The sequence below is a fragment of the Trichoderma gamsii genome (assembly GCF_001481775.2).
Source record: "Trichoderma gamsii strain T6085 chromosome Unknown Scaffold_24.2, whole genome shotgun sequence".
Taxonomy (NCBI): domain Eukaryota; kingdom Fungi; phylum Ascomycota; class Sordariomycetes; order Hypocreales; family Hypocreaceae; genus Trichoderma; species Trichoderma gamsii.
In genome coordinates, this window is record NW_020171361.1 from 1 (window position 1) to 13,360 (window position 13,360).

The window sequence follows — 13,360 nt, forward strand, 5'->3', positions numbered from 1 at the left end:
AGAGTTAGCCAATAAAGATGGTTGTTTTAGGTCGCGTTGTTCAACTTTACATGATTCGCGCATATCGGCAGTTTACTAGTAATCAGCGTGTTGTTGCAGTTGAACAACCAGTGGATTAATGGACAGGAATCTCACAAGCCACTAACTATTTAAGATATTAGTAACTCAGGTTATCACAGAATTTAAGTATAGTTTTAGTTTTCTTAGCTTTATATTCTTATTTATATTTAAATTATTAATTATTAATTTTAATAGTTTCTTTTATAAACTTAGTAAAGCTTAGCTTATTTTTATTAAGTTTAAAAAGCTTATCCTTAACTTTTAATTTAATACTTATATAGTAATATTTCTTTTTAAATTCCTTAATTTAATTAACTTTTTAAAAAAGTTAAATAAAAGTTATAGTATATTTAAATAAAAGTCCTTTTTAAACTAAGGATTAAAGCTATTTTTTAACTTCTTATTATTTATTTATAGTTTTAAAGGCCTTAATAAATTTATTCTTATAATTTTAGTATTTTTTAAAAATATATTATATTTTTACCTTTAAGTCTCTTTAATTTAAGTTTATATTTTAGTCTTTTATATAAAGCCTAAACTATTCTTTAACTACTCCTATAAGGTAATTAACTATAAAGTAAACTTTATTTTTATTATTTACTAAGGTAATAGTAAAGTACTTAAAGTAAGTTTTTACTTTATTAAAGTATTTTTTTTTATCCTTAGGGTTTTTATTATTATTATTTAATTACTTAAGTTAAATAATTTCCCCTAATTATTTTTTTTATTCTTTAATAGTAGCTTTTTATTTAATTATAAAATATTCTAGGGTTTTAATATATATAAAGAGAGTATTAATTACTTATTATTTTAAAGTAAGCTTTAGTAGTAGTACTTACTATAGGTTAATAAGGGCATTTTAGTTTATTAGGTTTACTAATAGCTAAATATTAGCTATTATTATAATATTACCTATAGGTTTAGTAATTATTTAAATAAGAGTTATTAATATATAATAACCTAGAGTTATTAATATTTTATATAGTTAATAGCTTATAATATTTCTAAGGGATAAACTTAGTTTATAATTTATATTAGCGGATTAGTTAAGAGACTTATAGGTAATAAGTAATAATAATAATATTACTTAAAGAGTAAGCTATAGAGTATATTATAATCTTAATTCTATATTAATAACTAACTATTTAAGTTATTTAAATAAGCATAGAGAAGTAAATTTATATATTTAGTTAACTGGATAAAATTATTTATAAAATTTAATAATTTATTATAGATTATTTTAAGATTTTAATAATCCATTCCTAACTTATTGGATTATTAAGATAATCCAGTAATCCGTCTGTAATTAGTAAGTCAGTCCTATATTAATCCGGTTCTGCCTACCCAGTAGGCCTGTAGTGCAACTATAAGAGATGGGTCGTGATAAAATATTTAGGGCTATATTTAAAATAGATATAATTGAATATTATAGAGTTTACTCTTTAAGTAAAAGCGCAGTTTCATTGCCCTTTTGCAATCCTTCTCCAGGCCAGGTCTTGCCCAGTAACGGAGCAGACAAATATAAGACAGCATTGTTTTCGATAAGGTTATTAGGCTTCGTTTTAACCAGTCCTGTGGTTTTGAAAATATCCTCCCACATTTCCACGGCTAACCTGGGATTAGGCGAAGCCCTCCATGCCTCCCCGAAGGCCGTCCAATCTTCTGCGCCTAGGGTTCGCGGCAGCGGGGCAAAGGCTACACTCTCATCCACATTTTCCGGGAATTTCGGCTCGCTACCAATTTTAAATATGTCATTCTTCATGGCCTCATCGACACAGTACTCGGGCATGTTGTCTAATGAGACTGGCGGAATCGGCGCCTCTATAATAACACCCATAAACAGGCGGCACATGCTGCCTCCAGTGTTGAGTAGGTTGGAGAGGTTACCGCCTGATTGAGAGACATTAGGGTCTTCAGATTCTTTATCTGTTTGATCTGTTAGTTGAAACTTGCCTAGTGAGGTATTCGAAAAGGGATCCAATTCACGTACACTGTCCCCAGAGGGCTTGAGGAACGTCTTTCCATGCGGACGTCGCCTTCCATACGCTGCTGGAGTTGTCAGGACCCTCTATTGTCACCGAGAGTGTCGAATCTATTTTTTGGCTGAGGCGCATTGGCTTAGCATAGATATCATCAATAGTGACGCTTTGAGGCTCGAGAGCCTTCTTATTGTTGACTGTGACCGACTGTACTGCGAATTGACACTCGATAGTGAACTGGAACACGCCGCTGCGTACAAGCCAGGTATCACTAACTTTCACATCCTTGTCTTTTTCTGCGAGGAGACCTTTGTCGTCAGGTTTGTTATCTTGCCCAGTTTCTCGGACGAGGAGACCTTTATTGCAGGAGAAGAGATGAGCGGCCTTCCCACCGGCCTCAGCACTTTCGGAGGAGCTACTTTCGGCCTGGGTGACCAACTTCCAGAAATCCTGGAATGAGATATCGGGAGACTGATTTGCCCCATCTGTATTGCCAAAGGCGATATCGAAGCCAAAGACCCAAAAGTCAACGTGAACAATACCTCGTAGCGGTGGACCCATGAGAGAGAGGCGGGCACCGATCTCCACAGCGATCTGGACGGTGACAAACCAGATGTCCATAGAGAAGCGCACACCGACTGAGACATTTACGTCTGTGATGAAATGGAATGGAGAGTATGTCATGAGAAAGTCGGTGGCCGCGTCGAACCAGGCGTATAAGGCACCAAGAGACAAAGCAGCCCTGATGTGAAGGCCGCCCATGCACACCTTAGGAGTGACGGCAAAGTAAGCTTCACCCGTCACGCTCAAGGAACTGTCAATCGACCAGCTAATTCGTAGTCGGTCAGGTCGGGGGTAATGCGCCGGCACAACAAAGGCGCTGTGGTAGCCACCTATCGTCATGACCCAGTCAGTTTGACCGGGACCGAACCAGTAGTACATTGCAAAGCCGCCGGTAAGATGACAATTCTTGTGAATAATCCATGAGTTGGGTGAGAGTTGTGCCTCTACCTTCATGATACCTGCGTCCAGGTCTATGGTGGCGATGATGCCGAGCTCAATGTGGGCGAACTTAACTGGTGATTTGATAGACGGCACGTCACACTTGGCGAGACCGAGGAGCGCGAGTTGGACTCGCGGACTCCATTGCACGGCGACGATAGCCGTCATCTCAAGCATTTGAAAGGCTGTCACCGTAAGTCCGGCCGCAATAAACATTGCGCCGTTGAGTGGGTTGAAGAAAGGACCGGGCTTGTCGCCGCCGGGGATCAAGGTCCTCGCCAGCTCTTTTGGCGGAGCAGATTCCGCTAACGGAGTAAGCATCGGAAAGCTCACGATATTATCCAATGTCGGCAGTGTCAAATCAATGTTGTAGCCAAAACCACCCGTGAGTCCGGAGATCTCAGCGAAGCCGGCAATATTCATGATGGGTCCACGCAACATGGCGTAGGCAAAAAGACACTTGAAGGCTTCGGCCTTATCCACATTTCCTACAACACCATAGAACCCTGCGGCTTGAAAGAGCCAAGGCGTAAATCCAACCGTCAGACCACCGGCATAAATGTCACTATCTACCGTCTTCTCGTGTAAGAAGGCTCCTGAGATCGTCAAAGGCGGCCGCTCAAACTTGACACCAACTCCGCTAATAGAGACTTCAACATCATTCCAGCTCAGACTCTTTAGATTCTTTGTCGAGCCGTCAGCCTCCTTGAAGTGCAGCCCGAGCGTGAAACCGATGAGATCCAGGGCCACCGGTCCGAATGCAATTGTCGCATCCATCAGAATAGCAAGGGTGCCGCTCTCATAGCGGAAACCTATCTGGCTGATACTGAGCGGACCGACGGTATTCTTGTAGCTGGTCTTGCTTGACTGACTGCCCTTGTCATCACCATCATCTTGTTTTGAGGGCTCAGATGGCTTTTTATCCCCACCCGGCACTTTAACCTGTCCATCCTCTGATGAAGAGTCATCTGTATCCTCTACCTTTTTCTGTTTCCCAATGGGATAGTCTAAAACAACCTTTTGCTTTGAGATAATGACAAAGTGGAAGCCACCAGTCATGCCAGGAGTTGATGTTTGAGCTCTGCCAGTAGTTGAGGCTGTCTCAGGCTCTTTTGTTGGTGGGGGGTCCGGCATGTCCAAAGTCTTGTCCAGTTCAACGAGTTCGTCCCTAGTAACTGTCTGGTTTATCCAAAAGAATCCAAGCTCATCAAAAGGCTGATCCATGTGATCGAGTATAGGAATGCTCTTGGGCATTGGAATTTCGGTTAAAACGGCCTTAAACAGCCTCAAGATCTTGCCAGGCTTCTCCCCTGAAGTTGATTTCTCTCCACTGTCTTCGGAGCCATTGTTTTGAGAAGAGCAGTTAATTTGGACAAACTCGACCGTAAATCCCATGATACTTGCAGTCACAGTCATTTTGGGACCAACCACTTTGTCATTCTCAACAGTGAACTCAAGTTTGGGGTTTGAATCAGTGCCCCCAATAATGACCGTATCAGCGAGAAAGTCTGGCAAGCTAGAACAGAGGCTGGCGTCAGAAGAATCGACGAAGCTGCTCATAATCTGGCCTAGAGTAATTGGTTCGATTATTTCGTCATCTGGCCCAAGATTTGCGTGGAATCTCCATCCACCATTGGGGTCACGCTCGTAGCTGAGCTGCAGTGACATAATATCTCCTAGCATCAATTTTCCCTCGCAAAGGAGCCCCGTACCCTGGCCGGCGCCCTGGGAATAGTAGTAGACCCCAAGGTCAACGATTCGAATTCCTTTTAAAAGCTGAAAGAGCGTATCTTTGACGTCTTCGGGAAAGAAGTCATACAACATACCCAAATTAAGATCTCGAACTTCGGCAGAGACATTCCATTTCCCACCAGATTTGTATGATACACTTCCTGTGAGGGAATTCGCTGCACAGCCCTCAGGGGCATCATACCAGCTGGGAAGTTTCAAGCTGAGCCAGAAATAGAGATCAACTTGAACTTGCTTTTGCTTCCAGTTCCATCGTGCTTCGACACTGAGCTCCTGAAGTCGGAGAGGAGGAGCATTACCTCCTTCAACAACATGACGACAGTCGCTGATGGTGCCGCTGACGAAGATGGACTCTTTGTTTATACGAAACCCAGCTGCTGTGATGGCGTTGGGAATACCTTTTGGCAAGTCTGGAATGTTGCCGGCATCACTCATGGAAGCGAAAAGAGTTGTGAGTTCCAAAACCTGTACCGGATTTGGCGTTAGAGGTAACAGGCTCCGATATTCTTCATAGTTGCTGAAAAGTGTTAGTGGCGCATTCGTGTTGGTCCTCAGCCATAAATTTCCAGAGATGGACCAATCGCTTTGTCCTCCAGGAGTGTTTGTGTACTCTGCTTCAAATATGATGGGCAGATTCTGATCTGGCTTTGATCCTTGGCCTAGTTTGGCATTCACCTCGAGAGCGACTGAGGCTCTGGAGATGGACTTATCAGGATTCAGCGCAATAGTCAGTCTGCGAAACCAGATATTTTTGCTAATATTCTGTTCACTGAGCGTGTCAAACTTGGTATCGCAGCCAGGAAATAGCCTTGACAGCCAACCGCTCACAACAGCGGTAAAACTGTCATCGCTCTGTGTAGTCCTGATGGTGAGTTCGAGGGCACCAGTGCTGGCGAGCTCGATGCTGATGTTCGGTGTGACCTTTGCTCTAGGCTTTGCAGGATCTTCTGGTTTAGGGCCAAACAGTGTTATGACTGCGGATAGAGTGAGGAACTGCATACTGGCCAGTGTTGTGCGCTGTCCCTTTTTCTCCTTTTTTAAGCACACTTTGCGGAAGATGAGCTGGATATCCGAAATGTCAAGCACAGCATCATCTTCTTCATCTGCTGGAGGAAAGAACTGGTCTAAGAAGTTGCGGAGGGGAGATTGACTGCTATCCTTGACTGGGATGAAGGCGAGGCGCAGGATTGTGCGGTAGCTCGTAATAGGTGTAACCCAGATGGCGTTGCGTCTCCCTTCTGACGTGGCAAGATCTAGTGTCCATCTCATCCCGAGTAGGTTATCAACTACAATAGGCGAAATAAGCTCTAGAGGGTTCATTTTGGAGCTAGTGTCGGTTGAAAATAGAGATAGTATGTCACTGATGCTCCAGCTACTGGCTTTCGGCACACTCTTAAGACGGTCAAGACCAAAGACCATGGTGCCGCTTCGAGTCCATGGTGAGAGGCCGTCGCTCGACATTTTGGCATCCGTCCCCAACGCCTTAGCTGCCTCTCCGGTGTTGAAGATGAGGCCATTGGGCATGATGATGCGGAACTCAGGGCCGTCGCCTTTGACGGCCATTTGAGATCCGCCCAGGCCGGTACGGATCCACTTCCCCAGGTAATCATCCTCGTGTAGGAGCACCCATTCTTCATCAAGGCTTGAACTAAGTCTCATGATACTTGGTTTCATTGACAAAAGGAAATCATCGAGCCAATCATCAACCTCCAGAACGGTATAATCGAGGAACTCAGCCCTAGTCGCTGCTGATGAGGCATAGGAGCTGCTTAAGATGCTGTAAGAGTATTGGGTGGACTGAGAGGAGTTATTCGCTTGAATGGCCACCGGAGCGCCGAGTAGAGGGACCTGGAAGCTCTGCATGAAGAGTTGGTGCAGGCCATCTTTCTTGGAATTCTTGGGCTTGGGCTTCTTGTCATGGGACTTGGATGACTCCAGCGACCTTTTTCCCAGGGGTGACGTCTGTTCGACGTGACTTTCAATCTTCTTTTGCTTCATAGAATTTTTCACTGTTCTAAACTCGTCGTATTCTTGTAGAAAAACATGGCACATCTGGAACATCTTGGTCTCCTTGTTCGACTTTTTGGTGTTGATTGGTGGCTCCTTTTCTCCAAACCCGTCTATCACCTCATCGAAGACGACCTGATCTATCCGATCTTTCTTGTCAGACGGCTTGTTTTTTGTCCTATATCGCCCTTCGTCATCGTTAATGTTATTAGTCGATTTCAACACGAGGTACACGACTTCAGAGGTGATCGCCCCATCCAGGTCCCACTGCCAGAGGTCCTGAAAGAGATTGCCGAGCCGCTCGCCAATGTTGAGGGCGATTTGTTCAAATATGCTCTCGTTGTCAGAGGCATTATCTCTCACGCAGCTTTGGAAGATCATGTTGTATATATTGTCATCGCTTGGTACGGATTTGAAGAGCGTCTCAACCATATTTATAAATCGATTCGCATGCTTCCGGCGTTCCGCAGAGAGCTTCTTCAGCTCCTCTGGCGGAAGAAAAGCGTCCACGTTGATCTTGTTCTCACCCAGCCCTTCCAGGCCGTGAATGTCTTTCAGCCAATAAGGATAGCAGGTAGCAATGCAAGGACTTTGCGAAGTTTTAATCTGATAGGCGTAGAGCAAGAACAGCACCAGCAATACTTCCCAGGCTGAAGTCATTCGCGAGTATCAGTATAGTAGGTAACATTAGAGGAGCAGGTTACTCACCTGGATGCCCATAGTGATCCGCAACGGAGAATATTATGTATTTAGGTTTAGTTACCATGAACAACTTGGGAGGGTTTGAGTTGCGAGCGCCGTGGTGACTTGACTTGAGGCAGTTGATATTGGGTCCATCTTTGTTAGACTTAAGGTTCTCTTCAAGCCACTCGGCAAGTAGATTCTCTCCCCAAAAGTCAAGATCGCCAGCAAAGAAGTGGGAAACGTGCATGTTGTCCCAGAGGATAATGGCGGCTATAGACTGTTGGTTCGTCTTAGTGGGCAGCTGGTTGAATAGACTGCTTTCCAGATTCATGTTCCTTCTATTCGGTCGCTTCTTGAGCCCGATGACCTCGAGATCGCTAGCCACACAGTACATTCCCACTATGGGTGCGTTGGGACCTATCAGGTCCTTGAAGGTTTTGAGCTCAGAGTACTTCTGGTTCTTAGACGGCTTCGTGTTGGTGAAAAAGTCGTATCCGATGACGCTGGAGCCCACTATCGCCTTTGCTTGTGACACGTCACGGAACGAAAAGCAGAAGCCCTTGCCATCTTCTTTGATGGTTATACCATGTTCGGCTGACTTCATCTTCTTATTCGGCTTTCCAGTGTCGTCCTGTGCCTTCGACCCGGTCCACCGGCTCGGAGCATACACGGTCGTTTTAACCGCTGTGTCATGGAAAAAGCGGTTGTATAGGCCACCTTTATCAAAGCGTTTTGGATATTCGCTCTCGAGCAGCTTGTTGATGCCCTTCCAATGATCCGCATCCCAGTGCGTCACGACGACGGAACGGAACTTCAGCAATTTGATATTATACCTTTTTTCGATGTCCTCGATCGTGGCGGATATGTTCTGCGCAGCTGCGTCTCGAGCCAGTCCGCCGTCTACCAAGACAGCGGCTACGAGGTTTGGGTTTTGGGACCCGTTGCCCTCTGTCGCCAGAACATGGATGGCACTGTCGCCTAGTCCGACATTGATGTGGTAGGATTCGACAAATGTCTTCGTATTGGAAGCCATTGATGAGTTTCACTGTCGACGCTCACGGTGTAATTACAAAAGCTAGAAGAAAATAGGAGCTATTCACACTGGTGCAATCATACAACTACCCCGACAACACGGCAGTGCAGTACATGGCCCCTTTCAAGCTACCAAACTCAGGCATCTTATCAGAGCCTTCCTGTCCCAAACGAGTAGACGCATAGCATTGCTGCAGCAGGCTTGGATAGTCCGGGATCAGTGGCTGGCTGAGCCAAGATTGTGTGATGAGCCTGCATCGACCCGGTCAGGCATGTGGAGCCAAATCTCACGCTATTGATCCCATGCAGATCAATACGCCTAGGGGGGTGTGGCGGTATAAACCTGGATGTGCTTTCGAGGCGCTTGTCATTCTGCTTCGCAAAACCATCCAAGCCTGATTCTCATGTTAATCGCTTTTGGATTACAGGTACTTGGTAATCCACGAGACTCATAGCTCACTGCACTATGGCCTCACTGCAAACTGAAGACACTCTCCCAAGCGGCCTGCGTTTCCTTACGCTCCAGCACGCTTATGAGGTCGCTAAATCGAGGGTAAAGGCTGAACGTGCGGGTTCAGCTTCTTTCGATATCGCCAGCAGATCTGTAGTCGCCGCCGTTGCAGCTGAGGAAGCTGTTCCAGACACAAAGTCGGAAGACGACGGCACTGACACAGAGTCCAAGGAGTCTGGACTACAGCCGCTTCATGATGGTCACCAGAAGCTCTACTCGTACTTCCCCCCGCGGCTTGACGGCGGGAAACAGACTATCACAGCGACCCAAACCATCTACGCCAGTAGTGCAACAGAGAAACAAGGCCGTGAACTGAAGCCAAAGCCGACAACGAAGGAGTTCCTAGTTCAGGCGCCACAGTTCTCACTGCCAGATGGCTCTGTACTCTCAGTCAATCCTGCACCAGGTGGTCTCGCGACCGCAGAGACGCTACCGCACATCATCTTCAATGATCCTCATCTGCCATGGGAGAGGCGTATTGAAAAAGACGACGCTACGCGACGGGGGCGCATGCCTTGGCTCGCCCTCTTAGTCTTCAGTCAAGATGAGCTGCAGCTCCCCAGTGAGCTTCTCCAGGGAGAAAATTCGCCGTTTATGGTTACAAGCTTGGCAAAGGATGCCCAAGGAAAGCCCACAACGATCAAACAGAGCTCTGACTTGACTATGACTTTATCAGGTACTGACGTTGAGGCCTTGAACAAACAAGGCTCCATCATCTCACCCATTCCCCAGCCGGATGACTCCAAAAGCAAGGCGACAGCTCTTTTCTTGAAGCCAAAGCTCTTCCAACAGCTTGTTACTACGTATGAGCAGAAAGAAACGACTACTAACGAGGGCAAGAAGCTTGTTCTGTCAGCACCAAAAGAAGGCCAAACCGCTGCTGATATCTCGCGGTTCAAATATTTTGCTCACGTCCGCCACGTCAAAACTATAGGCATGACGACCTCAGCTCAGTATAAGGACGGTCTCTTCAGTGTCATAATGTCGCACCGGGCAGGACCGATCTCTGCAGACCAGAAGACGCCTGCCATGGTGCATCTTGTATCGCTCGAGGGATGGAAGAACATGGCCTTTCCGCTCTCTTCGGCTGCGCAATACGTCGCCATCTCATCGCTATACAGCTGGACATACACGGTGCTCCCTGCTGGCGGCATCAGTCTCGAGGCTGAATTTGAGAATCTTCAGAATGGCATAGGCCTCCTCAGAGCACCACAGGCCTTGATTGATAAAATGGAGGCAACAAAGAACGAAACCATGAGAGCAAAGCTCGGCAAGAGGATGAGAGAAGGATACACGATGCAACGCCACCGAACAAGGACAGGCGAAGTGACAAGCAGTTTTTTCAGGGCTGTCTTGATACCTGTGGTTCCACGTGAGCCAGCATGGACTGCCATGTCACGATGCGGAAGTGACCTACAGATCCTCGACCATGACACGGGCATGATGGACATCACATACTCGGCTGCTTGGCAGTTAGGAAAGTCGCTGGCAATCGCTGATGCCGCCTTCACGACAGCCCTCACGCGGTTGTGGAATAGTCTTCATGGGATATGTCTAGACGGCGCAAAGCGGGAGATTCTCAGCGAGACGAATGCCTACAAGAGTAGGGAGGATGTCCTACGGTCTCTCAAGACGTCCATCTTGACTTTAAGCGATCTCCAGAGAGTCTCACCCCAAGAAGGACGGGATGAACAAAGCCTCCTCCAGGAAACTCCGGTTGCTAGACGCCCATTGACAGAAGAAGCTAGCCTGGCTATCGATGATACTATCATGCTAGAAAAGAGCGAAAAACAAGCAAAACGGCATATCCGTCGCATTGCTGGGGCTAAAGATGAAAATGGCAAGGAATACCCAGATGGCCAACGCCTCTACAATGAGCTCAACGAATCTGTCTCGACTGAGTGGAAAGTCATTCTGGGCTGGATCATGGACCGCATGTATCTTTTTGGCATACCATCGCCATACCTCCTTGCAGATCCAAGCTTCTTGCCACAGGAGAGCATCCGTTTTTTTCACGTCGATGCCAATTGGCTTGATGCTTTGATCGACGGGGCACTGAGCCTCGGCAGCCACATGGGCGGCAATGACGACTACATCCGACGAAGAATCAAAGGGGCCATCAATACCTATCTTGAAACAGTCGATAAAGCCACAGGATACACGCCTCAAATTCCATCATACGGGATGATTCTGAGATCTGACTTGGTCTCTCGCTTTCCTGATCTCAAGGTTGAGGCGCCGATCCCGAGAGATGCGCCTGAGGCTGGAAGGGCGCCGATTCTCAGACAAGAGATTATCGGCGAAGGGCTTCTTCTATGTCTCTTCGACAGAATCCCAGGGAAGGACAATGAGATGCCAGTTCTAGCGTTCACGCAGCCGCCGCATCAACAGACTTTTACATTGGGCCACAGCCTCACGCCAGATCGGCTCGACGTCAAGTATAAGCGCACCTACACTATCGAGAAGGACAAGTACGATTTTACGAGCACACTGCTCGAAAGGACCACTGAGAGCCGCTACGAGTCATCTGGCTATCCAATAGAATCTGGGCCGCCACTTTTCATGTGGGGAGCTAAAAATGATGCCCGGTTCCTCCTGACGAGTGTCTGGGCTCAGGATGTTGTGGCCGTGCTTAGGGACAAGATGCCCGATGACTTTATCGACACTGCCATGACCTCAGCCGTGGCGGCGTTCCAGCTTGGCATGCCCATCTATCGCTTCTGTATCGGCGAGACGTCAATCCTCAAGTCCCTGGAGCCTGACCCTAAACTGCCACCAAGACGAAAGGGGGTCCAGCTGCTTGGTTCCATGCAGAGGGGATCAGAAGTGGCAGTCCAGCATGAGGGAGTAACCTTGACCGCGCAAGTCTTGGATTATCCATTGCCTCTCATTGCGTTGAACAGTCTCGACTCTTCGCCCCCTCCTCATTTTCAGTTCACGCCCTCGCTGCTGCAAACACCCTTCGCTGCGAGTATAGCGCAAACGCTGCCAAGGGCCGAGACAGGGGCCGCAACCGAGGGCGCAACAGGGGCCAGGTTTGCGTACGCCGTCCACGCCATCGGCGTGCCGTCCGGGCCGCTTCAGACGGGCCAAGGGCCACTGGACCTGATATTCACAATCAAGCGGTCCGACTCTGACTTCCTCCCCAAGGACTACAAGCTTAAACGGATCACGCTCAAGATACCACGCGGCAAGAAGCTGGACAATGGAACCGTCAACCTGTTGGACAGTTACCAGGGGCCCGGTCCCACGATGCTGAGTAACCTACGCTTCAACGTATTTGCTGAGGCAACAAAGGACACGATGTTTCTACGGCTTCAGCCGCGCAGCAAGAAAGCTCTCGATAAGGGTGTGCTTATCGACCGGGTCCGGGAATGCGGCTTCATACTGCCACTCGTCAATGTCCACAACTTTAATCGGAAGGTGACGGTAAACTACATTGAGGAATGGGCAAAGCCGGCCTTGACTATACCACGCGACTTCACCATCCAGCTGAAGCCAGCAGGGATCCCGAGTCGCTAGTTTAATGCATGTTGTTCCTCCAGCTGAGTTTATCAACGCCTTCCGTCCCCGCCTCCCGTTTAGTGCCGCGGAAGATGCGGTACCTAGTCTAAGTTCTAAACCGGTGCTGAATACCTACAAGTAGATGCATGCATAGAATCGATAGTGCATTGCTGCGGTCGATTTATTTCCGTACTTAACAGCGGGAGACGTTGAAGTATTTCACAATACTTGGCTGTTAAACAGAGTCATATTCGCTAGTAAATAGTGTTCTAAGATTCTAACATATTTATAGCGTGAATTACTTATTTTAATTATTTCATAAAAGATTATTATTATGTTTTTAAGGGTACATGTAGGTTGTTGCTATGTAGCAGAGGTACAAGAGCCCTTGTTTATAATCCTTGCAAGTGGTTCTCGTCGGTACTCGTTAATGGAAATAGCTTGTCTACTAGCGCGCTGTATTCCGTGAGAGTGGCTGGCTGGCTGGCCCTGAGCTGCACTAGCTTCCGGCGCATATCCCCCGGACCCTCACACCAAGTATTACCATGTAGTCAGCTATCATCTTTGATGGCGTTTACCAAAAACAAAACTATTGAAACTGCGCAGACAAACATCCCAGAGCTCTTGCTACAAAGTCTCAATTGGGTCAACTGGACACAGACCACTGAATCTAGACTGCAGAACCATCGACTAAATGACTGTTGTCCAGGTATTGTGGCAGCTTCTCGCTGCATGGCGCAATTGCTCAGCTTGCCACCGGTCCTGCGATGCTGTAACTAAGACTTCTTGGTGTTCGAACTGTGTCAGGGTAATTCGCTATCAAAATAGCATA

General features: G+C 47.0%; 2 protein-coding genes across 2 annotated transcripts; one reads left to right on the plus strand and one right to left on the minus strand.

The window, feature by feature from the left end:
- Positions 1-1,495: 1,495 nt before the first annotated feature.
- On the minus strand, positions 1,496-8,514 carry TGAM01_v206828 (hypothetical protein; the record flags this gene model as incomplete). Its single annotated transcript, XM_018804416.1, has 3 exons — positions 1,496-1,986; positions 2,051-7,403; positions 7,561-8,514. 3 exons carry the CDS (start codon positions 8,512-8,514, stop codon positions 1,496-1,498), a joined length of 6,798 nt encoding a protein of 2,265 aa, XP_018662531.1.
- A 465-nt stretch (positions 8,515-8,979) lies between these two features.
- On the plus strand, positions 8,980-12,546 carry TGAM01_v206829 (hypothetical protein; the record flags this gene model as incomplete). Its single annotated transcript, XM_018804415.1, has 1 exon — positions 8,980-12,546. One exon carries the CDS (start codon positions 8,980-8,982, stop codon positions 12,544-12,546), a length of 3,567 nt encoding a protein of 1,188 aa, XP_018662530.1.
- Between the last annotated feature and the right edge of the window lie 814 nt (positions 12,547-13,360).